We start from the raw sequence: 25005 nt of genomic DNA, 5'->3' as shown, positions 1-25005 counted from the left end.
AATTATGCTTGCAAATCGCTGAACGTACCCGTTATTATGCGAAAGGTTGGCGATTCGAGTACCATGTGCCTATTGGTTTGTAACAGGCTGAACAACTCGAAATAAAAATTCGAATGTTTTGATAATATTCGTTAGAAAAATAATCTTACAATTAATAAAAAAGAATTGATTTTCTCAAATAGTATTTCAAAGCAATAAACAAGATATCGAACTTAGACTAAAGCAAATTTGTTGTAACTAATGTTATGTTGTTATTATTTCATCAAACATAGAATTATCCTGGAGATGAACATATTTTGCATGGTGCAAGTTTTTACAGTAACAGTAAGGACTACTGTTAATTACTAGCTTGAATCACATAAACTACGAGAACAGTCCCCAATACCAAACAGACCCCACAGTATCGATTCCATTCATAAACTACAATCACCTGTTTGGGTGGCACAGTAAACGATGGAGACGAGACCCACCATAAGTAGGCGAAGGACGCGAAGGACACAAAGGACACACTTATACCCGCGAATTGTCCCTGCGGGCCATACCGAGCCAGAAGGAGAAGTTAGTTTGTAGCAATGTTTACTTTTAGCTCCTGCCTGACTCCAATCCGTGAAGGGGTGCCTTTTTATGCACATTTTTTCTCTCTTGCGGGGCACGAAATTCGAAACGAGCCGTTTGGAGGCGCATCGAAGCAACAAAGAAAAAACTGTTGCTCACAGCGAAGCTCTCTCACAGTTAACGGCTCGTCGTACCAGAATTGATTGTGGTTTGCGCCCAACTGGAAGGGATATTCGCAAGTTTGTGCAGCGGGTCGCGATGAGTTGTGAACGCGCCGGAATTCACTAGTGGATAATTGGTCGTGCATTTGCTTGCTTTCTAAATTTTCCGGAAACCCCAAAACACGAAGCGTCCCCCCTTCCCAGAGGACTCAAAATGGAAGGTAAAATATTACTTTTCCACCCAAAAACAAAACTCCATTAGTCGGAAGTTCGGAAGTTGCCACGAAGAAAGCTCAACGCGCTCATTAACTGAGGGAAAAGGACGGGTGAAATTGTCGTCAGGACGAGCAAATTAGGCCTGGCAGTCATTATCGTGCAGCTGTAAATTGTCTCCCGCGATAATTCGGAGAAATGAAGTTCCCAAAACGTAGTGTTCCGCGTGCCATCCGCCATAATTGGTGTGGAGCTTTAATCGACGCCCGGTTCGGCGCACAAAAATGCCATCCGTTTGTCCGGGAGGATACTGAAACGCGGTCTGTTTCGGGTGACACTAAGAGTTACGAATCGACCGATTCTGGTCTAGCTTTCGGTTCCTAATTGTGGTTCCATGAATAGCATATTAAAAATGAAGCGCCAGCAACACAGGCCACAGCAGGACAACGAATTCTGACTCCGGTACCACTATGGCGCAGGTGGCGGATGGGACACACCACGTTTCAGCACCGTGCGTGCGAAGGATTGTGTAGCGATGTTGTGGTTCCTTCTTGGCCGGCTTTCGTTCGGTAGGTCGCAATAAGTTACCGATTGTCACGCAATCGCGCTTCTCTCGGTGGCGGCTTTTTGCCCGTGGTCCTCCAACACACCCCAGCATGCTAAGGAATCTCTCCAGCTATGAAGCTATAAATCTAGAGGTTTGACAAGAAATTGTCCGTGTTGCGAATCTAGCAATCCATGGAATGATTACCGCCTCAAAGGTATCTTTCCAAACCCGTTTAAATATGATATTTGGGAGGATGAGGTTTAAGTTCTAACCATCAGAACTTACTCACTTTTTGCGTGGCTAAATTGGGTTCGTAAATTAGGATTAAGTAAACGTGAATAAATTAGGTTCCATTTGCGTTGTGCCTGAGTTCAGTGCACAGGATACAACAGTTTTAAAGTTATAATTTGAAGAAGACTTTTACCGATTCTTAAAGCCTTAAAGCTTCTGCTTACCTGCTGCGTCCCAGTAACCACGATAATCGCCCGATACAAATTATAATTCCATTTTTAAACATTCATGTTTATGGCTCAAACATTCGAGTTCCTTCGCTGCAATAAAATCAATCAACAACGAATGAATTGCTCAACGGAAGACGCGTGCTTTCAAAGCAAGTTAAGTATCCCATTTATCAACCGAAATGATGGAGCTCGGCCTAGCCGGTGGGGTTCCCCACTTTCGGCCCCACTAAACATATGCACGGAGTACCGGCGCTTTCTCATTCAGTTTGCATTTACAAACACTGCCATAATTTATGATCCAATCATATCGCTCGTTCGGTCCGCTTCAGTTCCCCAAAACCCATCGTCCTTCGCGGTGGTTCCTGTTTTCCGATTGTCATTGCTGTGTGCAAAACATGGCTACCCTTTCCACCTTCGCGGCCAAAATCGCTGTCCGTATCGAGGGATAAAAAGGATTCAAAATGATTATGTTACGGTACGGCTTAAGGTAGCATAAATCACACTCGCGGCATAAGAACCGAACTACTTCTTCGGGCACTTCCACGTGCTTCCGGTTGTAACTTTCCCCGGCCACGCGCGACGGGAGGGAGAAAGTTCGAGGGCGGCCGACTGACGGTCGGTTGTAATAGAGTTCTTGGGCCAGAAGAATTAACTGACGGCCGTTCAGTTTGACTGGGACCTTCGGCGAGGCCACATCGGAAGCGGCTCGCCCGAGATGATTGAGGTGAACGAGTTCGCCCGGTTGCTCCTGCGGGAAGCACGCAAAGAATATCAGCTGATCCTTGGACGGTGCAACGATTTCGGTTCGAATTCGGTCCGATAACGATAGAATTCCACTACCCGCGTCTTAATCCGGGTATCGGGTGTCTTCCTCAGGTTTCGAGTACGTCATCCAACGGCCACCCCAGGCACGGATTTGTTTCGGTTCCGGTATCGAGCGAGAAACGGTGCCCCTGCAAGGTCCTGCCCTTAGTCCGCTGATGCGTCGCTTCCAAACGGAAGTGCCGCCGGAGGACCAGGAGACACCACCGGAACACACAGCACCACGGCCGCGTGCTGGTGGCAGCGTGAGTAAGCGCGGCTATGGACCGCTGGCGGCGACCACGGTGCGCTTCAACTTTGACCAGGTTGCCAGCAGTCCCGGAGTGGGCGAATACGAGCTGATCCGGAAGCCGGCAGTTAAACCAGGTGCCAAACCGTTCGGAAGTGGTGTGGATCGCGAGAAGGACTCTCACATGCAGGTCACTCCTGGGTAGGGCTGGAACGAGAGCGCTGAGTGATTCCCTAACTTCGCCTTCAGACTGACCCTTTGTGTCCTTTCAAGCGTTGGTACGTATCTGTTCAAGGTGCGAAAGGATATTCGGAGCCATTCGTTCGGGGGCACGATCAAGATCATGCCGGCCGCGAGAACGTTCTGTCGACCGGACAACTTTGACCGCTGCCAGCGGTGTGAGGAGCGACCGGAGGTGGACTACTGGAAGAATCTGCGCACGGAGCGGTGTCTCTGCCGGCGCTGTATGGTGCGGGAACTGAACGAGCTACGGAACTGCTGCGCGAAGAACAAATCGGCACAAAAGAAACGACTCGAGGTGCTGAAGGAATACAAGGTGCGTGTGGGTGAAGCGCAAGGACACACAGCGAATTCCATGATTCCCTTTTCTTTCCCCCGATTTGCGATTGCAGCGTGTCCGGCACTGCTCGTACTATCATCGGCACGACAAAACGAACGCCGCGATACAGTTCATCAGCAACAAGCAGCTGAAGCGAAAGTTCCGGCTGGAAAACTATCTGTCCGCCTTCGAGTGAGGTGACTTCCGTTGCGTCAGGGAAGAATCTCCATCTCGTTTACTCTATTGCTAGATGAATTTACGTTTATTAGAACTAGAATACAATTACTATCGTGCATAATTAAGCTGTGAGTGGTTTGTTTCGTCAGCTCGCGTCAGCTCTCGTTTCTGCATCGCACTAAAATCTGAAAAATATCTATATCCTTGAAACACGCGTTCAAAGGGTTTTGGGATGCTTAAAAGTAGGTTCGAGTAAAGTTGAAATGCCGTCGCTGGCCAATCCTCTTTTGCGCAGAGATTCCCAACCTTAGATTCATTTGTTTACGTCCTTCATCGGTTCTCCTTCCGGTGCTTCGCGGCACGGTCCACCGTTACCGTCGCCCTCGGTCGGCACCATCACCGTACTGCTCTGTGGTTCCCCGGGCCGGATCGTATCGGATATGGTGGTCCGCTGGAGGGCCGTCGCTATCTGTTTTACCCTATCTCCACCGCCCACCAAGGATTCATCGCTCATGTCCGCATCGGTGCCCGCTTCACCACCATCGAGGACGGGCGTCGATTCGGAGGTTGACGGGAGCAGAATGTTCTTGAAAAGAGCCGGATTGATGAGCGTGTCGATGTCGTGGGTTTGCAGCAGTTCGGCCAGCTGCGACGTCGAAGGACGCGGCGGAGGAGACTCGTCCCGAGAGCGCGAAGCACGGTTTGAGCAGCCCGTTAGACTGCTCCGGTCGGTGGCACACATCGAGTACGACGAGGTGTTCGTGGTGATAGTCATCGCCCCGTTCGGGTACTGACTGTTGCGCTTCCGGTTCGAAGAGTCCTCCAGCTGCTCGTCACCGGCCCACGCGTCCTGATCGTCATCGTCGGCATCGTCCTCGTCTTCGCTGGCCGCCGTGTTGAGATCCCGTTCGAACTGGTCGTCCGGATCGGTCCCGTCGTCATCAGCGTCGTCACCGGTAACATCGAACAGGCGAGCTTTTAGCCGCTCCGTGATTTCCTCCAGCTCGATGAATTTCCGTTTCAGCGCACGACTGAGCGACGTGTTGCTGGACGTATCGAGCCCCATCGTGGGTCCGCAGTCCACGTCGATCGACAGCGGTAGACGGAAGTTCTGCTGCTCTTCTGCCACTTTGAACGATTGCACGTTTTCGAGTGGTTTTATGTAGATCTGCGAACGATCGAGGGCCATGTTAATCGATTGGATGCATTAGGAGCTTCACTTGCTCGCCTATTACCTTGATTTGACCGTTGCAGCGCCCGGAAAAGTCCATTATATTGTACCACCCAAGGATGCAAGACAATCCGGACAGCAGCAGACTCAGATCGATGGCACAGAACCCGATTACGGCGTCCTCCATGGGGGCGGGCAACAGCCGGCACTTTGGCGCATCGCTTAGGGCCGCCTTCCGCCACACCTTCACGATGAACCGTTTCTCGTCCTGTGGAGGGAAGGAAATGGAAGCAAATTGGTGATCGGACACGCTCGCCAGGCACCGCAGGATCCTTACATTGGTCATCAGATCGCTGGGTAGCTGCACCTCGAAGCGCTTTTGCCACCCCGGGGCACAGTTCCGCTCGATGACGTGCGTGGTGTAGACGATGCCTTCGTGCGATTTGACCGTATTAGCCGTCCCCGGGCGCAGATTATGACCCTCGAACGTGGCGTAAGCGCTCGGTTCGAGCACGAGCGCCTCCGGTACGTTTGGAACGCGGTTCTTGTGGTGCTGCCGCTTGGCGTACTTTTTGCTGATCGTTAGCTGCGGCAGATTGACGGCCCGTTCGATTTCGATCAACAATCGGATCAGTTTGCACGACTCCTCTTCCGCACCACCGTCAGTGGAGGAATCTTCGGTGCTGACCGCTGCGATTGGTTGTGGAGCCGGCTTCTCGGCTGCGGGTTTCTCACTTTCGGAAGCTTCCATTGGGAGCACCGGTGGAGGATGTTGTGGTGCCACCGGTGGTTCCCCTGTGACCGTGGTGGAAGTGCGTGTTTCATCGGTTCCGGCAGCGGGAGGTGTTTGATCGGCCGGAGTGGTGCTGGCTCCGAGCAGAGAGGCGGCCGAACCCAACCCGAGTGCCCCGAAGCCCTCCAGGGCGGCGGCAGAGGGCCGCTGGGCGAGCGCTTTCTGGAGATTGTCGAGCAGATCGGCCGTTTTGCGTAGCTGAGGACGGTTCGCTTGGGAGTGTGGCGAACCGGCTACCGGGCGTTCCTCGACGGTGGATGAATTGTTATCAAAACTCGGAGCCGTACTACGCTCGGAAGAAATTGGAAGCCGCTGGGCCAGATTCTCAATGAACGCCGACAGCATGTTGGCCACTTCGGAGCTCTGCGGTTGCTTCGTACCACCACCGCAGCTCACCGTTTGGATGGACTTACTGTCCGACCGGGGCTGACTCCGAGGTGGCTCGATCACGGGGAGCCGATTACGCGGCACATCGCCGGAAGTGTGCAACGGCAGGGATCGCGTTAGGCGGAAGTGTTCGATCTGGCTTTCGGTGCCAATCGCAAGCACGGCCTGCAGCTGACCGCATGGTTCCGATGCCAGAGGAGAGCCAATACCGCTCCACCCGTCAATCGAAATCACCGGAAGGCGTGCGTGAGCCAAATGGTCACTCAGTTGCACATCCCGGAACGCGATGTAGAACTGATGCAGCGGTAGGCGTGTGACGCCAACGAGCTTTTCCCCCTCACCGGGCGCTTTCTGCCACAGCTCGACCGCTAGGTGCTGATTGCGGACACGCTCGAGAAAGCCGGAGGTGGCCAGTACGGGAAACGTACGGAGGTAATCAAAGTTCCCCTCCGGCTGGCAGAGTTCCGAGGTGAGAGTCGACGGTTCGTCGGCCCAAAAAGGTTGCAGTGCTAGAAAGTGTTCCGCCGCCGGTTGGTTGCGATCCTTTAGCTGGCCGAGGTACAGCAGACCGTGAAGTAGCTTCGCTTGTTCCGGTCCCGAACCATCGATTTCCATACCTTTCGGTGGCTCCGGTTGCTTATCGTTCTTCTGTGGGGCATTTTTATTTTGGTCATCTCTATCGCCGCCATTCGTGGAGGTGCCGGAAGCTTCTCCACCTTGCCTTGTCGGTTGATTGCGACTGGAAGTATCCTTTTCGCCGCTAGGGCTTTGATTATCACCCGGGCCAGTCATCGCAGTCTTGCATTTGCTGGCGTAGCACGGAAATCGATCAACGAACCGTGCTTCGCTTCCGTGGCAATGGTGATGCTTGTGTTGGCAGTGCATGACCGAAGGTATCGGTTCCGGTGTAACACTCGGCTCAACACTCTCGCCGTCGGAAGAAGCTTCGGAGCTCTCTAGCGTAACGTTGCCGCCATCGATAAGCACGGCATCGATCAACTCCGGCCCGAAATGTATCCCGCGACTGCCCAACTCCAACCGTACGGTTAGCGTGCCGAGAAGGATATCATCCGATGCCAGCCGGATTGGGCAGCGCTTGTGGCACGCGAACCTTCCCTCGATCACCTCCTGTAGCGTGACGCTGGCCGAGCCAAGAAAGAAGAGGCGCGTCTTGTAGAAGCTCCCAACGTTCAGATGTACCGCAAACTCGAACTGCAAACCCTCACCGGTCGCGGATTCCGGGAGACCAAAGCGTGCCTGCTGCGGTTTCGCGTCGAAAACTACTTCCGTCTCGCTGACCGCTGTCGAAGTAAACTTTAACCTGGTCGCCGTTGGTAAGAGCTTCATGCGCACCACAAACCCCGCTCCAAACATGGCCAAATGCTGCTGGTTGGCACGATGTTGTATCTCCTTCTGGCCGGCGCGGGTAAATTTGAGATTCTCCACCAGCACCCGGACACAATCGACTACACGGAGATAGGTTTGCTTCCGTGGTTCCGGTGCTTGATCGTAGCGTATCAATGCTTCCAGCATACTTTCCGCCGGTGACACGCAGCATATCTCGCTCAGTGCGGACAGTTCCGAATTGCTACCATCACCGTCGATCGGCCGCCCTGTTAGGTAGTCGAGTATCTTTTGTCGTGCATCCGGTGCGAGCGTGTGGAACCTTTTCTTCGCCGCACAAACACCCGCCGCTGGCAGTGTCCTTTGGGAGGATTCATGCAGTGGTGCTGGCTTTCCCTCGACTGCCAGCGGCATCAGAGCGGGCGAAGCTGGCTTCTGCTCCACGAGCAACATTTTGTCGTTTTCCTTTCCTGGACCAGCACCGGAAGGAGCAGATCTTTTCCGATCAAACTGCAACGAAAGCTCCAAACACAGCTCACCGAGGCAGAAACCCCTAACGCTGTGCACTTCCCCAGACGCTTGGGCTACTGTCGTCGTCGTCGTTGGGCCAACCGATCCCGGGTCCCGGAAGTTTGTTATCTTACCCGGAATCTGCACCTGGGCCGTTCCGATCACGGTTCGTGTGCGTTTCGAAACCAACCGCACGCGAATCGGTTCACAACTTTTCAGATACCGCCGGAAGAGTTCTGGGCTGGTGCGTACCTCGTACACCACCTCACTGGCCCCGTTTAGACGGGCGTTTCCTTGCTCCCAGTGGAGCAGCGGTCCAGCACCACTGCTACCAGCGGAACAGGAGGCGACAGAGTTACTGGGCGTTTGCTGGCCCCACCAAATGAGCTGCAAATCCACACTCACGTACACCTTGGCACTGTTCCACCGCACGCCAGCCCCGGAGGTTTCCCGAAAGCTGCCGAATCGAACGGTCAGCGTCCCGTGGGCCCTACTGTGCACGTTCGGAGGGAGAGCCGGCCTGGCGGCGTCACCCGTAGCTGTAGGAGCTTGCGTTTGCTTCACCGAGTGCCTTCCAGTGGATGGGCCACTTACAACACCAGCGGCAGTATGCATAGTACAGGCGTTGGCATCTTTGCGCACGCTACGGGGGAAGGCGTTGAACGGTCGTTCATTAATTGTTTACGGGTCCTTGAGACGCGATGCAGAAAAAGAACGCACATTCGAGAACACAACACAGCGCGCTTAGGGCCAGCTGTCAAAACAAAATCCTTCAGGAGCCAGCGGCGACCGTTAGCCAAACCATACAGGATATTCAAACAAAATTAAATACTACGCAAAATGGCTTTTGATTAGGGCTATACACGAAAAGGTCCTTCAAAAGTGCGTAAAGAGTCATAAAACAAGAGTTGGTTCACGGATTTCCAACGTTTTTTCTTTGTTTTTCCCTCCAACCGATTCGCAGCTGTACCGGTTCATAATCGAACCGGTTGAGGACATCACCGAAACGAAACATCACTTTGACAGCTCCCATGAAAAATGTTTTATTTTTGTACAATCCCAACCAAAACAAACAGATTCTTCCGGTCTCCCGGTTGCCGCCACGCTACGCCGCGTCGCCCCACACCTTTGCCGGGTTCCTGTGCTCGGCCTAGCACTTGGCCATAAGTTAATTTACCGAAAAGCGTGAAGCGTGGGGAAGCTAAAAATAAAAAGGTTTTTTGTGGCGAAATTACCTTATGCTTTGCCCGAATATCGTGGCCAACTGCACCGGAACACGTCAGATGGTGGTTTTGGCTTCAAGTTGTGACGTACCGCGAATGGGGTTCTAATTCTATTGCTGAATCAACAGCTCAGGTAGTGCCGTAAAGCTACACAATTGCTGTGTATAAAGTTCTGGTGGCATTACTTTAGTGCTGGATTTTGTGAATAACCCGCAAAAAGGATGCAAATCCCGTACATGAAGGTAGCGATCTATTCGCTCACCTTTCTCACCTACGCCTACACAGGATATGGATCTAACATGATTGCCAACCTGCGTGATGCCATTATCGCGGCCGAAGCCGTGTTCGGAGATGTGATGAAGAACGTGTTGCATGTGGCGAGAAAGTTTAAGGTAGTCCACGAAGTCTTTGACGCGGCCGTTGATGAGAACTGCATTTACAAGTGTTCAGGAGGTAATTAGCGAGGGCTCAATGTGCATGGTCCTTTGGTTACCATTTTGCGATCTCCATTGCAGACATAACACCGGCCCGGAATAAATTCTACGTTCCACAGTCGGATGGCTGCGGTTCGCTCGGAATGAAGATCAGCACCGAGTATCTGCCGGCGGTCGAGATGGAGCAGTGCTGCAATGTGCACGATATCTGCTATGATACGTGCAACAATGATAAGGAGCTGTGTGATTTGGACTTCAAACGATGTCTCTATCGTTACTGTGACGATTACGAGAAGAACGTTGTCACGGACATTGTCGTGAAAGGTAGGGTGTGCCATTTGTCCCCTGCAGATTAAATATTCCTTCAACTCTTTTCGTAGGATGTAAAGCGGCTGCGAAAATGCTGTTCACTGGTACGCTTACGTTGGGCTGCAAATCGTATCTCGATGCGCAGCAACGCTCGTGCTACTGTCCACCGGAGAAGAGCGACAAATCGGACCGGTACGCGGGTGCCGAGAAGGGACAGGGAAAGGATTACCGGGAAAAGGATAAGGGGAAGGATAAAAGCAAGTACGGTTGGAAGGAGCTGTAAGTTGATCAACGCAACAGTTGAGGAGTGTTTTCCGCTTGATCCAGAGAGTAGTTCCTTAACGACAGGTATTTGCCGATTTTGTAAAATAGTTCAGCTGTGATCGACGATGCTGTGCGTCTCACGTGAGTGGTTACCGTACTTGAAATAAAAGACGAACGATTAATCTCATACTTTTTCACATCCTTCCAAACATGCGCCAGTTTGGTTGAGAATTGAAATATCTTTTATTTTCACTCTTACTTGTTTATCTTACAATTGTATTTAAAGTGATCGGGGCGACATAAATTTGTGTGGCATTTAGTTGTATCGACTTCCCGCAGCCGGTCCATCCCCTCCCCTCGGGCTGCCTGTCCGTGTGCCCATTCAGGCCCAACAACTAACATATTCGCGCTCCAGTAGAGCGCACATAAGGCGAGACGGGCTACGAAATGAAATACGGGCAAAGTAACGAGACACATGCTGTCCTTCACTCGGTTGGGACACTTATTATGAGAAAAATTAAAAAAGACCATGTAGTTTAGAATGTTAGACAAGGTGTTAAAATGATAATGGTCCTGGAACTTAATCTAATACCCCGGAAGGTAAAAAGCAGTGCGCTCATCGCGATATATGCATTATCTCACATGATTGAGAGAGGTTCTTGTTTCATAAGATCGTGTCAAGCCTTTCCGCTGGACGATAGATACCTCCTGCTGTGCTGTGATTCACTCCTGATAGTGTTTCTTCTGCTATAAATATTAAGTTATACCACCACGGCGCATTATCCGTACCTGTTGTTCAAGAAATCTGCTGTCGTTTGAAAGAAGGTGTTGAAGATCGTTCAGTGATAGGAAATGAAAGTCATGATGATCGGGCGACGTCCTCTCCGTGTGCTCGCCTCCTTCAATTCGAATATCTTTCTAACAAATGTACGCGTGTGTGTGTATGCTTCGAAGAACGGTCCTCACCGCGACACATCTCCAGCGTCATTACACTCCAATTCCTGCAGGCTCTTTGCCAGGCGCTCGCAGCATCACGCCATTTCGTGTTGGCGCTCCGTCACAACTAAGTCGCCCTAAAACATTGTGTCTCAGTACGGTGCGTATCGGTGCGTGGGCGACGGGCCACGCAAACCGCGCCGATCGTCGAACGAATCGCGGCTAAAGTCCTCGTACACGCCGAAGCCGCGGCTAATGCTACTGGTACCGTTACGGCTGGTCGGCGGCGGCGTTCGCCGGCTAAAGATTGCATCGTAGCTGCTGCTGCTGCGGGTGCTTTCGGTGACACTGCGCCGCATTAGTGGCGGTATCGGTGGCATCGGTTCGCGCCTCATGGGGGGAAAGTCGCGTCCCCGGAGACCGTAGCGGCGCTCGAACAAATCGCGCGGATCCTCGTAGCGATCATAGTAGTCGAATGTGTCCTGTTTGGTCGCCGCATCGCGATGACGAGCAAGCAGTAAAGAAAATTAATCACAGCAACCCATTAGTATGTGTCCCCCAGAGCGACGTGTTTCAGGAAGAAGCATCGTCTTGGAGAGACGAAAGAAACAGAGAGAAAGAGAGAAGGTAAGCAGTTTTCGACGGCATGGCGCACTTTTAGCCACTTTTGTTTCCCGGTAAACTCTACTTTGCGTGAAACGTTGTTAAAAGGTTTGTGTGTTCAAACTTTTCAGCAAAATTTCAACAAACCAACTCTCGGGTTTTTATTTGCCGCCTACTTCGGGTGCCGCCAACGAATGGCACATTCGGAAAAGGAAAGAAGCATCGTGATGGAATTTATGAAGCTTGAATTTGAATTTACAATTTATGAACTTCTCGTTATTGTTTAACCTAAAATATGAAAAAAGCCACGATGAAAGGCAATTGATTTGCAATCAAACTTAAAGCCCAAACAGTGATCAAGGGAAACAAAGGAAATTGAAAGGCAGCAGAAAATAAAGTATGATAGAAAAAGATAAAACAGAAAAGGAATCGGAAATTTATCCAGTTTTTGGCGAAAGAAGGACAAAGTGAGCGTGGTGGAAACCAAAAACTATTACAGGATGGTGGTCAGTGAGTTTTTGGGGAGGCGAGATGTGGATATCTGTTTCTATGGTTTACCCTAAATCCGTCCATTATACGGTCGCGAAGGAAGGGTGGCGGCGGCGGCGGCGGATACGGATCCCGGGCGTACATGCTGCGTTCGCGGAAGCTACGATCGGCCCAGATCAGTCGCGGGCACTCCTTCGACCAGTGGCCGGCACGACCGCACCGGTAGCACTGTTCCGGGTCGCCCATGCCCGGCTTCGGCCGGACGCGGCTGGTGGACACCTGCACCTTCATCGGTTGGCCGTCCACCATCATACCGTTCAGCTCGCGGATCGCTTCGTTCACGTCGCCGGTCGGATCGAGATGAACGAAGCCGTAGTTGCGCACGATATCGCACTCGACGACGGCACCGAACTTCTGAAACAGCTCGCGAACTTGCGGGGCGCGCGTCTTGTCCGTCAGATTGCCGACGAAGATCTTCGTCGTGTTGGCGTTCGGGGCCCGGCGGCTCCGGGCCGCCTCCACCTTGATAGCCTGCCCGCCGATCACGTACCCGTTTAGGTGCTGTATCGCTTCGCGGCCCTGATCCTCGTTCTCCATGTGCACGAAGCCGAAATTCTTCACCACGTCGCACTCGACCACCGTACCGTACTTTTCGAACAGCGGCCGCAGCTCGGACGGCGCCGTCTTCTCTTCCACGTTCCCGATGAACAGTTTAAACGTACCGGCCGGTCCGGGCAGATCCCGGCCGCCATCAACCGTCGGATCTATCTTGGCGGTTTGTTTAGCGCTTTCCCCAACCGGGGGAGAAATTGACTAGGTGGGGGGCCGGGCCGGAACGCTTTCCGGTGGAGAGGAACCGTGCTATCGTGCGTGTGCGTATGCGTACCGCGGAACGTGAATTTTCGATTTCCGACAATCACACCGATGATTGTGAACGGGTACGTCGTAGGGCGGCGATGACGACGACTGAGGCGGCGGCGGCGGCGACGACGGCGAGATTAACTACCGGAACACGGGCGTAAGACGGAAAAGCGGAATTCTTCAAGAACAACAACAATAATAATACGCAGGCGATTCATATTGTGAGAAAATTCGTGTAGAAGGGAACGGGCGGCGAGGAGGTAAATGTGCGAGCGAAAAATTTAGGTAACAATTTACTAAACTGTTCTCCACATCTGTTCTTTTCTTTGACAAGCTCCGGTGACAACGCCGGCAACGTGGAAGGTTGCCCGGGGTTCGAGCTAAGATTTTTGGAGTTTTATATGTATCACGTCTTTTTATTTCTCGTTTAGAATTTAGAAAATATTCAGGCCAAAAACGAACCGGCGAAAAATAACAAAACATAAGGATGAATCGAATCGTTTTGCCATCGAAATTCTATCGCAATCGGTGCGATGAAAGTAAAGATGGCGCCGCGATTGGTGTGTGGTCGGCGCTCGGAACGCAGAGCTCTGCACAGTTTGTCGATGTGATTTTACATCGATGTTTATCACATTCAACGGTATTTACACGGTTCACTGTTATCTAATGCTTGGTGCCACTTACCTGCAGTCCGTAGCTGGGCGATATATCCCAAATAAGCACAGTGGCTATCGGGAATGTTAACCAAATTCAGGACACTTTTCACCAGCAGCAACTCGATCTCGGAACTCTCAATCCAAGCCTTGCTTAGCTGGCTGTGGTAGCGAGTGTTTGTGTGTGTGTGTGTGCTGCGAACTGTCATTCTCAAGCGTCGGGTGAGAGGCACGTTCGCAGAGAACGCACAGTTGCGGTAATGTTTTGTTTAAACAACATAACAAAACCAATAGAAAACAAACACCAATCGTACCGACAGTTACTGGCAAATACGGCCTACGGTTGCGGCCTCTATAACATGCATAAAATATACCTTAATCGACAGTTAAAAATATCCTAAAGCACCAACACACCTGCCGCTGATCGATAATGGTTGTCAAAGTTTGAAAGCTATTGGAATTTCAACTTTCACCATTTATTTTAGCAAACTGATTCAGATGGGATCCTTGCTTAGTCGCGCACAACCAGCAAACATGAGTGGACCAGTTGCCGAATTCGTGAGGGCTGCTATCGCCAAGGATAAGGTGGTCATCTTCTCGAAGACCTACTGTCCGTACTGCACAATGGCCAAAGAGGTAAGCGTTTTTGACGCATTAAGTCATCACATTAAACTATTGACATTGAGTCACCCTACCTAATTAACAAATTACCCACCTTCTTTAAAGCCTTTCAAGAAACTGAAGCAGGAGTACGCATGCTACGAGCTCGACGAACGAAATGATGGTGATGAGGTTCAGGCGGTTCTTGGGGAACTAACGGGGGCGAAAACCGTAAGTATCCGGGACAAACACATCCTTCACAAGTACAACAATGCGCACTGCCGAAAGGCGTGAACTGCGATAAGTGCTTCATTGTTATCATATTGTCACAGTCAATCATTATAATCGGGCGTGTCTTGCCTTCCCTTTCGCAGGTACCGCGAGTGTTTATCAGTGGTAATTTTGTTGGTGGCGGTACCGACATCAAGAAAATGTACGACGATGGCCGATTAGAAAAGCTTTTAGCTTAGCCAATTTCCAGATGGTCTACACAATGTTAAGAGTTACTCTTTTTATTATGTGTAGTGCAGAGCCCAATAAATGACAATGCTAAAGCATTGCTTTAAAACACTCGACGTTGTTCGGAACCATGTGTTTATAGTTCATTAAGGATTTCTTCGACCTTCCGAGTCGCCACTGTTGAAAGGTAATTAATTCCATCGAGGATTGCCTTGGCGTAATCCACATCATTTTCAGGAAATTTAAGCAATCCCACCGCGGTCCGATGGAGCAGTTTGCCTTTGCTCACTCTGGTCGGTTTGTGAGCTGTGATGGTCAGGTACTCCAGATTGATCGCCGCCAACACCCGCTGTTCAACGTACGGCTCAACGATCACGCGATATTTGAACAAATTACCTTCCAGATACCGCCGCTGGCTGTACATAATGTGTATCAGAGGGTAAGTTTCGTCGTGGATGCATCTCTCCAACTCTTGCTGCGTTTCGAACGGAATCACGAACTTGCTAATGTTTGCCCGCTCCATTTCCGTTTCACCCATAGCACATTCGACCAACGATGTGACGGAAGTTACCGGTGTCGGGGCTCTGTTCTTGCATTGCCTCATCTGATCGCATTCGGTTTCGTACTCCTCGACCGCAGAGACTGGCCCAAGGGACACTTTCGATCGAAAGGGACCGTTACGAGTCGCTTTCCCTTCGCTCTGATAGCTGCAGAGTGATGATCGTAATGTTTGATCTCCACTATGTAGGCGGGCGGATTTTGTTGTAGCAACCTTTTCGATCAACTCGCACGCTTGGGCCACGTTTCGATGGAGGATTTGTTCCATAATCTCCGACAATCGATCCACCACGTATTGCACCGTTAAGCGATCCAACGGCAGAGGTTCACTGGGTTTGATACGCAAATCCGAAATAAACTGGCTGGCAGTATCGATGATCATAATACTGCTGGTGGTCGGGCTGATGGCAGTGTGAATTGCTAGAGCGGCTTTTACAGTCTGTTCCAAGGATCCCCGTCGTAACGCTGGTTCGTCCAGAGCCGAAGGATCCTTGGTGAGAAAAGTTTTCTTACACTTCCGCAGGATTGCCTTTACCAACGTCTCCCTGCTCCGGCGTTCGTATTTCTTGGCCAAGTTGTTCGTTTTTCGATGTAATAAATCAGATTCCAGTTTCGTATGTTGTTCACGTGCCCATTCTTTCCTGCGTTGGACGTTTTCTGTCATTTGCTGAAGAAATTCATCCATAATCAGATATTTCTTGTCCCGTTCCTGTACATAGGCATTGGAGTGCATCATAAAATGCTCTTTGCGCTACAAAATAGCAGAAAAGTGCGTTTAGTGTACAAGTGTTACGATGTTAGGCTAATGATTCGTCGATAGTACCAATTGCGATCTAATAGCAGCTTTACGCATTTCGTTACTCAATAATCGTTGCTGCACCAACGCATCGCGGTCCTTCAATCTCCGCTTCAGTTTCAACATTTTTCTAAAATAAAATCAAAGATAATAAACTCAGCGCGTCAAATAAATCCAACTTGAGTATTTACGATCTTCGTAAAGCCTGCAACTGTTGCTGATAAAAACGCAAAACAAAGTCTGTTTCCTCTGCTGTCTTCATACGCTGATTTTGCTTCCTTTGCTGCTCCTGGGTGAATATGTCCATTTTTTTGCGGTATTCGGTGATAGATTCTTGCCATCTGCAAATCGTTTTAAAAGCGAGAAAAGGCGAGTTTTACATCGGTTGAATGCGAAAAGGTTGAATCTATAACACACTTGTGATTCTTTTGTTCGAACATGCGTTCAGCTCGTTTGCAAGTAACTTTCAGCTTTTCGTCGTAATCTCCGAATCGACTCAAGTGGTTCACCATGTAACTACAGTGAACTTTGTCTTCTCTATCCTGTTTCTGAAAAATATTCAGTAAACAATCATTAAAATACGTTGGATGGAACTGGCGATTGTATTACCTCAAGTAGTAAGCGCTTCTTCAATTTTACTTTAAACTGTTCAAATAGAAATGCCCGAAACTGGTTGAACTCCCGTAGCGTACACAAAACCTTGTCAGCATCACCGATCAGACCGTGAAATTTTAAGTTCTGCGAATACATGAAAAGAGTTTGCTCACGATTCGGTTCAGTCTCTATCTGGAACAGTACTACCTTTTCGTATGCGCCGGTCCAGAACTTCTGCAAATGTTCATCATGAAGCGGATTGTAGTTTCGCCGATTGAGTGGATCGGTCAGATCAAACCCGTGGTCAGCCGGAAATTGCCAAATCGGTTGTCCGAGAACACCACGCGAAAGTTGCACCGCGTTCCCAGTGGCACATCGAAGATCGGGCAGTTTTTGAGACGGCAACAAATCATGCCATTGTGGAACGTTTTCGGAAGGACGAGAAGCACTGTTTTCTGGCACCAAAGGCGCTAATTTCGATATTGTCGTCGGACGGTGAAGAGTGAGCAATTTAGACATTTTCGTAGACTCCAACAAACTGCTTGGGCACAGATTGCTGGGATGACGAAGCTGTGTTGTCTCCACCTCATCTTTGAAACAACAATGAATAAACAGGTTAGCCCACGAGAGTTAGAGTTAGTTAGAGAGGGTAGGAAATAATCACAATGTTGAAGATAGATACAAATCAGTAAAAAGAACAAATTAAGAATGAAAAAAAAATGAATAGAACAAATTAATAATGATTAAGATTGGAACGAATGAAACCCTCTGCTCACAGTCTCTATAAAAACAAAACAACAAGAACAAATATGATCAAAGGGCCGTGAAATACATTACATACCGTACCATACCACATATTAGCTTACGCACAAGATATCGGGAATAAAATAGTTGTAATATACTGTAGTACAAACGCGAATGGATGATAGCTTAAACAAAAATCTGTAGTCGCCTTTTCATTACATTATGTATTTCGACAAAATTAGTTCATTCCAAATTACTTTAACGCATTGGGTGGAATCACTACCACAACAGGGTTAGTGATTGCAAGAAGCACCAATAAACCGAAAAAGGTAGACCACCACCGAGAATCAATGTACTTACTTTTAGAAGGCGTGGAATTTGGTTCGATCTGTCTTACTGTCCGCATCCGGAGGTTTTGTTCTGAGTGATTGATTTGAGTGCCATTTTAAAATACAAAACATTTTGAATTGAACAAATTTATTGAAATAAATGAGTGGTTTGGTGCTGGATTACGACTTTGGATTACGGAAAAAACAGGTGAATCGGGGGTAGTATAAGGGATCTCGAGATGTTCCGAAGATACACAGGCCTCTTTCATCTTCTCCTCCTTCATAGATTCCAACTAAAATGAAAAAGTAAATTATTAATATTAACGCAGAGTAATGAAAGTAATGTATACTCACTTCTTTCTTTAGCATCTTCACCCGCAAGAAATCTTTTGTACTTCTGTTCCGCGTCCTCTCCAAAATTGTCATCGGACGTTGTGGCATTTCTGGCAGCTTTTTGAGCCGAGCCGGTAGACAAACCTTACGCAAAACGATGTTTCACGTACTTTCTTGATCGTACTTACTTTCAGATGTTTTGTTTTTTACTACATGTGACACATCTGACGCAAGGAAACGGAACACGTTCGCAGAGAAATTTCGTATCCGTCAAAACCAAAACTGGTCACCCTAACACACAGTTTGCGCCGAAAAGAAGAAAATGTACACAAAGCTCGTGGGTTCGTGCCCGTGTACTGTGCGCCTTTATTTTCGGTCCGCGTGTAGCGGGGAAAATCTTCACGAACGACGCTTCACGAAATCGGTACGGGTCGTGCGTTTCACGGTTGCGCCGGGCACGAACGGTTAGTGCAAAAACATCACTGGTGCCGGCAAGCCTGCGGTAGCACACACCTTCGCCGATCCGGGGAATATTCCACCTCGATGTTACTCAACATTTGGTGCCGGCTACCAGCACTAAGGTCCTGCGTAAACGCGAATCTTATCTGCCAAATCAGTTTAACGGTACCTCCTAAGCAACCGCACTTCCGACAGTTTTTAGCAGCTAAAGGTAACTAGTGAACGCAGTGCCAAAATTCCTACTTCTTTCCCTAGTGGTGCTTCCGGGAGTGCGAAACCACGTACCTTTGATTTTTTTTTGTTAATCTGTGCCAAAGAGGAGTCCAGTTTTGTGGAACAGTATTCTACCTCACTCGCAGCCTTCGAACGTGAAACCGCAGTATTCCAGTTTTGTAGTAGAAACGAAGCGAACACCTTCGAGCCTGTACCACGCATTTACACCATCCTTCTATCGGTTGGCCGATTGGCTTTAATTAACGATAAACGCGAAAAGGGCACGCACTCGCTTTATCCACATCGTTCCTAAAAATATTCCGCTTTACTCAACTCTGCCCGGACCGCTACGAAAACGACTACAGCGGCACTGTGTAACAAACCACATTTCCAGCAACATAACAAACATAATCCATCTTCATCATGCTAACACTAACGGTTCTAATTGCGAGGGGTGAGTATAGCTGGCCCCTTGACCATGCCTGCTACCATTGCTGTGTAGTTGCAGTAGCTACACCATTTCCGACATTATCGCTTTTTTCGTTTTTTTTAAAACTATTTCAAGTTATTCGCTGAATGTAGAACATACCTGAATCCTGGCACGAATGTAGCGAAAAGGAATCAACCGGTTGGACAATGGATACCTTTTCTGTGCATGCACTAGTGAACCACAATGTCCTTGGTCACACTTAAACTCTATCTTTTGCCGATCCCATTAACGCGAATGGATTGACAGCAGAGCGTAGGCGCAGCATGGTAGTGCGCTAGAAGAATGATCTGAATTTTCTCTTTTATTTGCTTTTATTAAAACATGCATGTATGTGCGCACTATTAATAGAAGGCGTGTACGCTGCCAACCGACATCTGCCCAAAGTAGCGGATCCCTTACTGCACACCTCCTCCTGGCACGAATGCGTATCAAGTTCCCGAAGCCACTGCGAAACTCCATGAAATATGACGAATATGTGCGCTTTATTAGACACTTCTAATTGGACGCGATATTGTTCCCAAAATACATCATCCCAATGTTAGATTCTGGCCAAATATGTCACGGACTGCAACGACACGATTGACGAAGGAAGTTGCTGTCGTAGAAAATAACTCGTCGTTTTACGCGGCACTTGACGAGCATCGTGGTTTACGTTAGTGATTTGCCTGCGCCTAGCATAGCACAAGAGCAGACGATGACGTTGATCTTGCACTTACACCAGCCATTTCGGTTCGGTTGCGACCCATCTTGCGGTTTTGCGCTCCGGTTAGCTAAGGATAAAAGAAGCGTTGATTTGGCGAAGCGCCCAAAACGCCGTTGAAGTTGGCCTCACCCAGGTGGCCATTTCACCACCACGTGATACATAATGGTCCTTTGCAATGGACCGGGGAAACCAATCCTAACCTAAAACATGAAAGCTAACCTCAAACGGAAAACGCGATCGCGGCCCGCACATAGCAACCAAGCGAACAAAATGTGCACGCAGACCTGATTTCCGCCGTCCGAAAGGTTCACGAGGGCGTGCGCAAGCGCCTCCGATTTGCTGCGCATGCCGGCACGGCATCCATTTTAATGTGTGGTTCGGTCGTGCTCGTTCTGTTTCGTGTTTCACGGGTGGTATACTGGCTCACAGCACGATCCGATTCTTCAGTCAATGTCCAAACGCCGCTGGATCGAGATCACGGGGGAGATCGGAGCGCTTATTAACTGCGCCATTAGCGACACTGTCACGCGGCCGTACCCGATCGGGGACACGGCGACCTTTGGCTAGCTGCCCCGGGTGTGGTAGAGAAAAATAAATGTGGCCCGTTGCTGCTTCCTTTATGCAGGGCCTACCAGAGTGACGTGGAGGTGGGAAAATAATTCCTCAAATAATTTCGCCCCGGCGGAGCCACGGAAACGGTCGGAAAAATAGATGACTCAGCGTGCTCCGTGGAAGATGGTGAAGGCGATGGTGGCCCATCTGTAAATAGGACGTGTTTGGTTTGAATATTGCGTGTTGGAACGCTCGTCTTGCGCCTCGCCCGGCTGCACTAGGTGGACATTATTTATCGTTAGCCCAACGGCAAGTGCATGTTTGACCGTTTTTATTAGTTAGTGGGGAGTGATAGTTGTGATCATCTCGCTTTTCGTTCGCGGTCATTCGTCGGCTAGCTGTTGCTTGAAGTAGTACGTGGATAATAGTGTGTCTTGCGAATTTCTTTGAAAGTTGGACCGTTTCCAGAAGTTGAAGAAATACGGAATAGTGAAAAAAGGGCGTTTGCCGTGACTGAGATTTTACGCATTTTATTTATTGCTTCACGCCGGATTTCGCCGTGACCAGCATTTTCGCACCTCACCAAGATGGTTAAGCAAGGACCACGGCCGCTTGTGATCTGTGGCCCATCGGGTTCCGGCAAGAGCACCCTACTGAAGAAGCTGTTCAAAGAGTTTCCCGATACTTTCGGGTTTAGGTGAGTATTCGGTTTGGGGGACCTTTATTCGGTCCTTAGTTTAAGTGTCACGGTGATTCGAATTCTTTTATTAAACTTTGATTTTCTCTCATTATGCCAGTGTCTCACACACCACACGCAAACCGCGGCCCGGAGAGGAAAATGGCATCCACTACCACTTTGTGTCGGTCGAAGAGATGCAAGGCGCCATCGAAAATGGTGAATTCATCGAGACGGCCGTTTTCAGTGGCAACATGTACGGTACCAGGTAAGGGCAGTCTAGTTGGATGTGTTGAACTGTATCAGTTTTGTGTTTCTGGTTACATGGAATTCTGTGTTTGCTCGTTACAGCAAAAAGGCAGTTGAAAACGTGCAACATCAGGGGAAGGTATGCGTCCTGGACATTGAGATCGAAGGCGTGAAACAGATTCGCAACTCGGACCGGCTCAATCCACTGCTAGTGTTCGTGAATCCGCCATCGGTCGATGAACTGGAACGTCGGCTCCGCGGACGCAAGACGGAGACAGAGGAAAGCCTTCAGAAGCGCCTCAACACGGCTCGCATTGAGATTGAATATGGTATGTTCGCGTGGCGAAGTTGGTCGGTTGACTGTTTCTTGTTTTACGAGCCCGTCACTTCTTACAGGAACAACATCCGGAAACTTTCATGTGGTCATCCAGAATAACAATCTGAAACAGGCGTATGATGATTTGCGCGACTTTATCGTCCGCGAGCTTGAAACTCAACAGAACCAAGGTATTAATGTTAGTTTGAAGCGTGTGTATGATGAGTGAAAAGATTTAATGCGCCCCGCTGACCCAACTCTACTGATGCTGACGAATCCCATTCCCATCCTTCGTAACCGAAGAAATGATGCCTGTTTTGTTTGTGTGTAATCTGTCATTCCCCGACACAGTTCTACCGAATGCAGTAGAACGAATCGTAGAAACAAGATAAAGTCACTAATAGTATCGTAGCGGCCAAACACGAGAGGAAGCGACCATAGGGGGAAAGAACCATTTACTGATACCCGCATCCTTAGGGCCGAATGTAACACACGTTTTCTCTTTGACTGTTATTCTCTAACGATGAATCTATCCACTGCGCCTTTGCAATCAACAACAAACTGCAAACACTGCATTTTGAAGATGACACCCATTTCGAGAATGGTGCAATTCGAAACCCACCTGAAAATGGGAGTACAATGTTTTCACACTAATCATCGGATACGGCTTGTAAAAGAATTAAGGTTTTTTTGATAAGAGTTTACCATGCTTTACGTTCCATACTCGATGCATTCTACCTTACTCCGGGTAAGTTTTGGTACACTTTTTTACAATCGGAGCAAAGGATCGTTATTTTTATATCTCAGTCTTAATTACACCAACAAAACTGCGTAGAATAATGCTGCGCTTCAAATGTTACCGACCTGCCAGGGTGCGGATGGAGCGTGTTTTGTATTGTGGAAAAGAAACCCGTTTGCCAACGATAGAGAGTATGAAGCTTTGTGTTTAAGAAACAATGAGGACAATATTCGATACATTCCAGTGTTACGGGCCGGTTCGTTCTTTCGCCCGTTCGTTCAAACCCGGTCGAAAAGATCACTTAAATGTGTGAAACAAATATTTTTCCAAAAATCTGACTACATCGATTAAGCGTAAGGAACAATGGCGAGCGCAACAAACGTTCAACCATATTAATTGAATCATATCTTAAAACTTCATTAAATTCTCGTCAAATTAAAAGCGATTGGAGCTATATTCCAACAAGATCGACGATAAAACCCATTAACCCACTTCGTTCGTTGACGGTTTGACGGTTCAATGCCAAGCAAACACGCGAATGATAATCGATATGCTAACGTGCGATTGAGTATTGAGTTTGTATTTTAACTAAATTATCCCGTCCCGTGTGTTTGCATGATTTAACCGAAGGATTGATTGCTTGCTTGTTGCCCTGTTGTCGAAGAAAGTGAATTGTACTAATGATGCGTTTGCATAAACGGTTCATTTATGGAATTGGCTAATGGCGTGCTGCTAATTGTCGTTTGTTTTGGCCTCGGACGTGCCCCTCTACTTAGCATCCCCCCGGGAGAGATGATATTAATTAGACCGTTATTTTGTTTTGCTCCATTTAGATGTCTTTTTTGTAACCTCTTTGGTGAGCAGTTACAAAACGTTCGAAGTTTAGATTCGAAGCATCACGTGGACGAGTCAACAAGGGGTTGGCTTCCGGGCGTGTTTCGCCTGCAATTGACATTTCCTGTGGCGGGGTTTTCCCCGTCAGCATCACACCGTTCTCAGCCACCATTTCCGGGGCGAAAGAGTGCGTTTCGATCGCGACAGTGTTCAGAGGACGTTTAGAGCCTCTAACTGCTGCTTTCGGAACTGGCATGCGTTAGTTCACCAGCAAGGTGCAAGGAGCAAGAATGAATTCCAGAACCCAAAAGTCGCTCACACCGCACATCCGCCTTCTGCCTTGCCTAGTGCGCTCCCAACAAGTCTGCCAATACCCACAGCATCTTGGAAAGGATAGGACGATACTGGCCACGGGCTCGATCTCTTATCCTTCATCAACGCTGTGCAATGCTTTTTAATTCGTTTTCGTTGCTGTATTATGTGTAATTGTGCAACTTCCGCCTTCTTTCCTAGTAAGCAAAAGCAATTTATTTAGGGCAATAAAATCTTTGTTAGGTTTAGAGTAGAATTGCCACTGAACGCTGCACGGCCAAAACATTGGATGCGAATATTAAACGGATGGAAAACAAGCGAGGATTTACACTGTTAGGACCTGAAGAGATTACACACACACACCAGATTTGAACAGATTTATGAAGGTGAGCAAGGAAAAAGATAAGGTTATTAATGTTCGCAGATTTTTGGTGTTTATGGTAGTTGTTAGTTGAGAAAAACAAACTCTATTAACTATTAACACAAAATAAAATCACCATGAAACTACAGTAGTATACCGCAAATAAGAAAGTGCCCTAGTATGTGTTTTCATTTTCTTACGTTAGTATCGAATAAACAAAGCCATAACTTGAAGCAAGCGTCTTTTATACTTTGAATTTAAAGACAATTTCAATTTTGTCTCAGTGTTTTACCCCGGGCTTAGCTTGCCTTCTCTTTAACATCGTGCTGGAGCGAGCCATCCGGGACTCGGGAGTCAAGACCTCAGGGACAAACTACTTCAAGTCCAGCCAGATCCTGGCATATGCTGACGACATAGACATTATAGGTCGACGGCTCTCCGATGTAGCTCAAGCCTATACAGGGATTGAGCTAGCTGCGGGGAATCTCACCCTGTATATAAATGAAAATAAAACAAAGTTCATGATGACGCCGCCGTCAGTAGCCCCACCAACAACATTGGCAAGCATATGTGAGGGTGACGTACTAATAGGTGACCGAAAGTTCGAAGCCGTCCCAAGCTTCGCCTATCTAGGGTCAAAGGTTAGCATCAATCATGACATAACCGAGGAGATTCGCGCCAGAGTACTAACAGCCAACAGGTCATTCTACAGTTTGACGAAATCGCGACGTCGAATGTCGCGATGAGGAATTTCGCGACGTCGCACTCACATACGCATCTGAGACATGGACATTATCGAAAATTGACGAAACCCTCTTAGCCGCGTCCGAGGGGAAGATGCTTAGATTGATAATTGGCCCCGTGTGTGAAGAGGTACAATGGAGGAGGCGCTACAACAACGAGCTGTACGCAATGTACGACGATCTCACTGTCGTGCAGTGTGTGCGTCTCGCCAGGCTCCGGTGGGCTGGTCATGTCAGGCGGAGA

General features: G+C 48.8%; 7 protein-coding genes across 10 annotated transcripts; 4 read left to right on the top strand and 3 right to left on the bottom strand.

Annotated features, from left to right (window-relative positions):
- Positions 1-2617: 2617 nt before the first annotated feature.
- Positions 2618-3743, top strand: LOC128268245 (uncharacterized). Its single transcript, XM_053005284.1, has 4 exons — positions 2618-2740; positions 2814-3189; positions 3262-3544; positions 3621-3743. The coding sequence occupies exons 1-4, from the start codon at positions 2653-2655 to the stop codon at positions 3741-3743; spliced, it is 870 nt and encodes a 289-aa protein (XP_052861244.1). The 5' UTR covers positions 2618-2652.
- A 99-nt stretch (positions 3744-3842) lies between these two features.
- On the bottom strand, positions 3843-8544 carry LOC128278557 (uncharacterized). Its single transcript, XM_053017287.1, has 3 exons — positions 5233-8544; positions 4960-5163; positions 3843-4892 (listed from the first exon to the last, which is right to left on the bottom strand). The coding sequence occupies exons 1-3, from the start codon at positions 8542-8544 to the stop codon at positions 4038-4040; spliced, it is 4371 nt and encodes a 1456-aa protein (XP_052873247.1). The 3' UTR covers positions 3843-4037.
- Positions 8545-9213: 669 nt separating this feature from the next.
- LOC128267918 (group XIIA secretory phospholipase A2) lies at positions 9214-10340 on the top strand. The gene is made up of 3 exons (XM_053004872.1): positions 9214-9605; positions 9668-9910; positions 9967-10340. The coding sequence occupies exons 1-3, from the start codon at positions 9374-9376 to the stop codon at positions 10176-10178; spliced, it is 687 nt and encodes a 228-aa protein (XP_052860832.1). The 5' UTR covers positions 9214-9373; the 3' UTR covers positions 10179-10340.
- A 30-nt stretch (positions 10341-10370) lies between these two features.
- LOC128267916 (RNA-binding protein lark) lies at positions 10371-13218 on the bottom strand. The gene is made up of 2 exons (XM_053004870.1): positions 12257-13218; positions 10371-11577 (listed from the first exon to the last, which is right to left on the bottom strand). The coding sequence occupies exons 1-2, from the start codon at positions 12782-12784 to the stop codon at positions 11248-11250; spliced, it is 858 nt and encodes a 285-aa protein (XP_052860830.1). The 5' UTR covers positions 12785-13218; the 3' UTR covers positions 10371-11247.
- A 920-nt stretch (positions 13219-14138) lies between these two features.
- Positions 14139-14871, top strand: LOC128267917 (uncharacterized). Its single transcript, XM_053004871.1, has 3 exons — positions 14139-14337; positions 14428-14532; positions 14676-14871. The coding sequence occupies exons 1-3, from the start codon at positions 14200-14202 to the stop codon at positions 14769-14771; spliced, it is 339 nt and encodes a 112-aa protein (XP_052860831.1). The 5' UTR covers positions 14139-14199; the 3' UTR covers positions 14772-14871.
- A 6-nt stretch (positions 14872-14877) lies between these two features.
- LOC128267915 (uncharacterized) lies at positions 14878-16449 on the bottom strand. The gene is made up of 3 exons (XM_053004869.1): positions 16306-16449; positions 16142-16244; positions 14878-16069 (listed from the first exon to the last, which is right to left on the bottom strand). The coding sequence occupies exons 1-3, from the start codon at positions 16419-16421 to the stop codon at positions 14897-14899; spliced, it is 1392 nt and encodes a 463-aa protein (XP_052860829.1). The 5' UTR covers positions 16422-16449; the 3' UTR covers positions 14878-14896.
- A 2068-nt stretch (positions 16450-18517) lies between these two features.
- LOC128269108 (uncharacterized) lies at positions 18518-24236 on the top strand. Of its 4 annotated transcripts, none has more exons than XM_053006473.1 (6): positions 18518-18578; positions 21099-21228; positions 21329-21475; positions 21559-21785; positions 21853-21963; positions 23345-24236. In XM_053006473.1, exons 2-6 carry the CDS (start codon positions 21119-21121, stop codon positions 23395-23397), a joined length of 648 nt encoding a protein of 215 aa, XP_052862433.1. In that variant the 5' UTR covers positions 18518-18578; positions 21099-21118; the 3' UTR covers positions 23398-24236. The 4 variants fall into 4 exon arrangements, with proteins under 4 accessions (XP_052862433.1, XP_052862429.1, XP_052862430.1 ...); XM_053006469.1 differs by lacking the exon at positions 18518-18578 and adding an exon at positions 18592-18784; XM_053006471.1 differs by lacking the exon at positions 18518-18578 and adding an exon at positions 19144-19240.
- The last annotated feature ends 769 nt before the right edge of the window (positions 24237-25005 follow it).

This window comes from Anopheles cruzii, chromosome 2 (genome assembly GCF_943734635.1).
Source record: "Anopheles cruzii chromosome 2, idAnoCruzAS_RS32_06, whole genome shotgun sequence".
NCBI lineage: Eukaryota > Metazoa > Arthropoda > Insecta > Diptera > Culicidae > Anopheles > Anopheles cruzii.
This window is presented reverse-complemented; position numbering and strand designations above follow the sequence as displayed.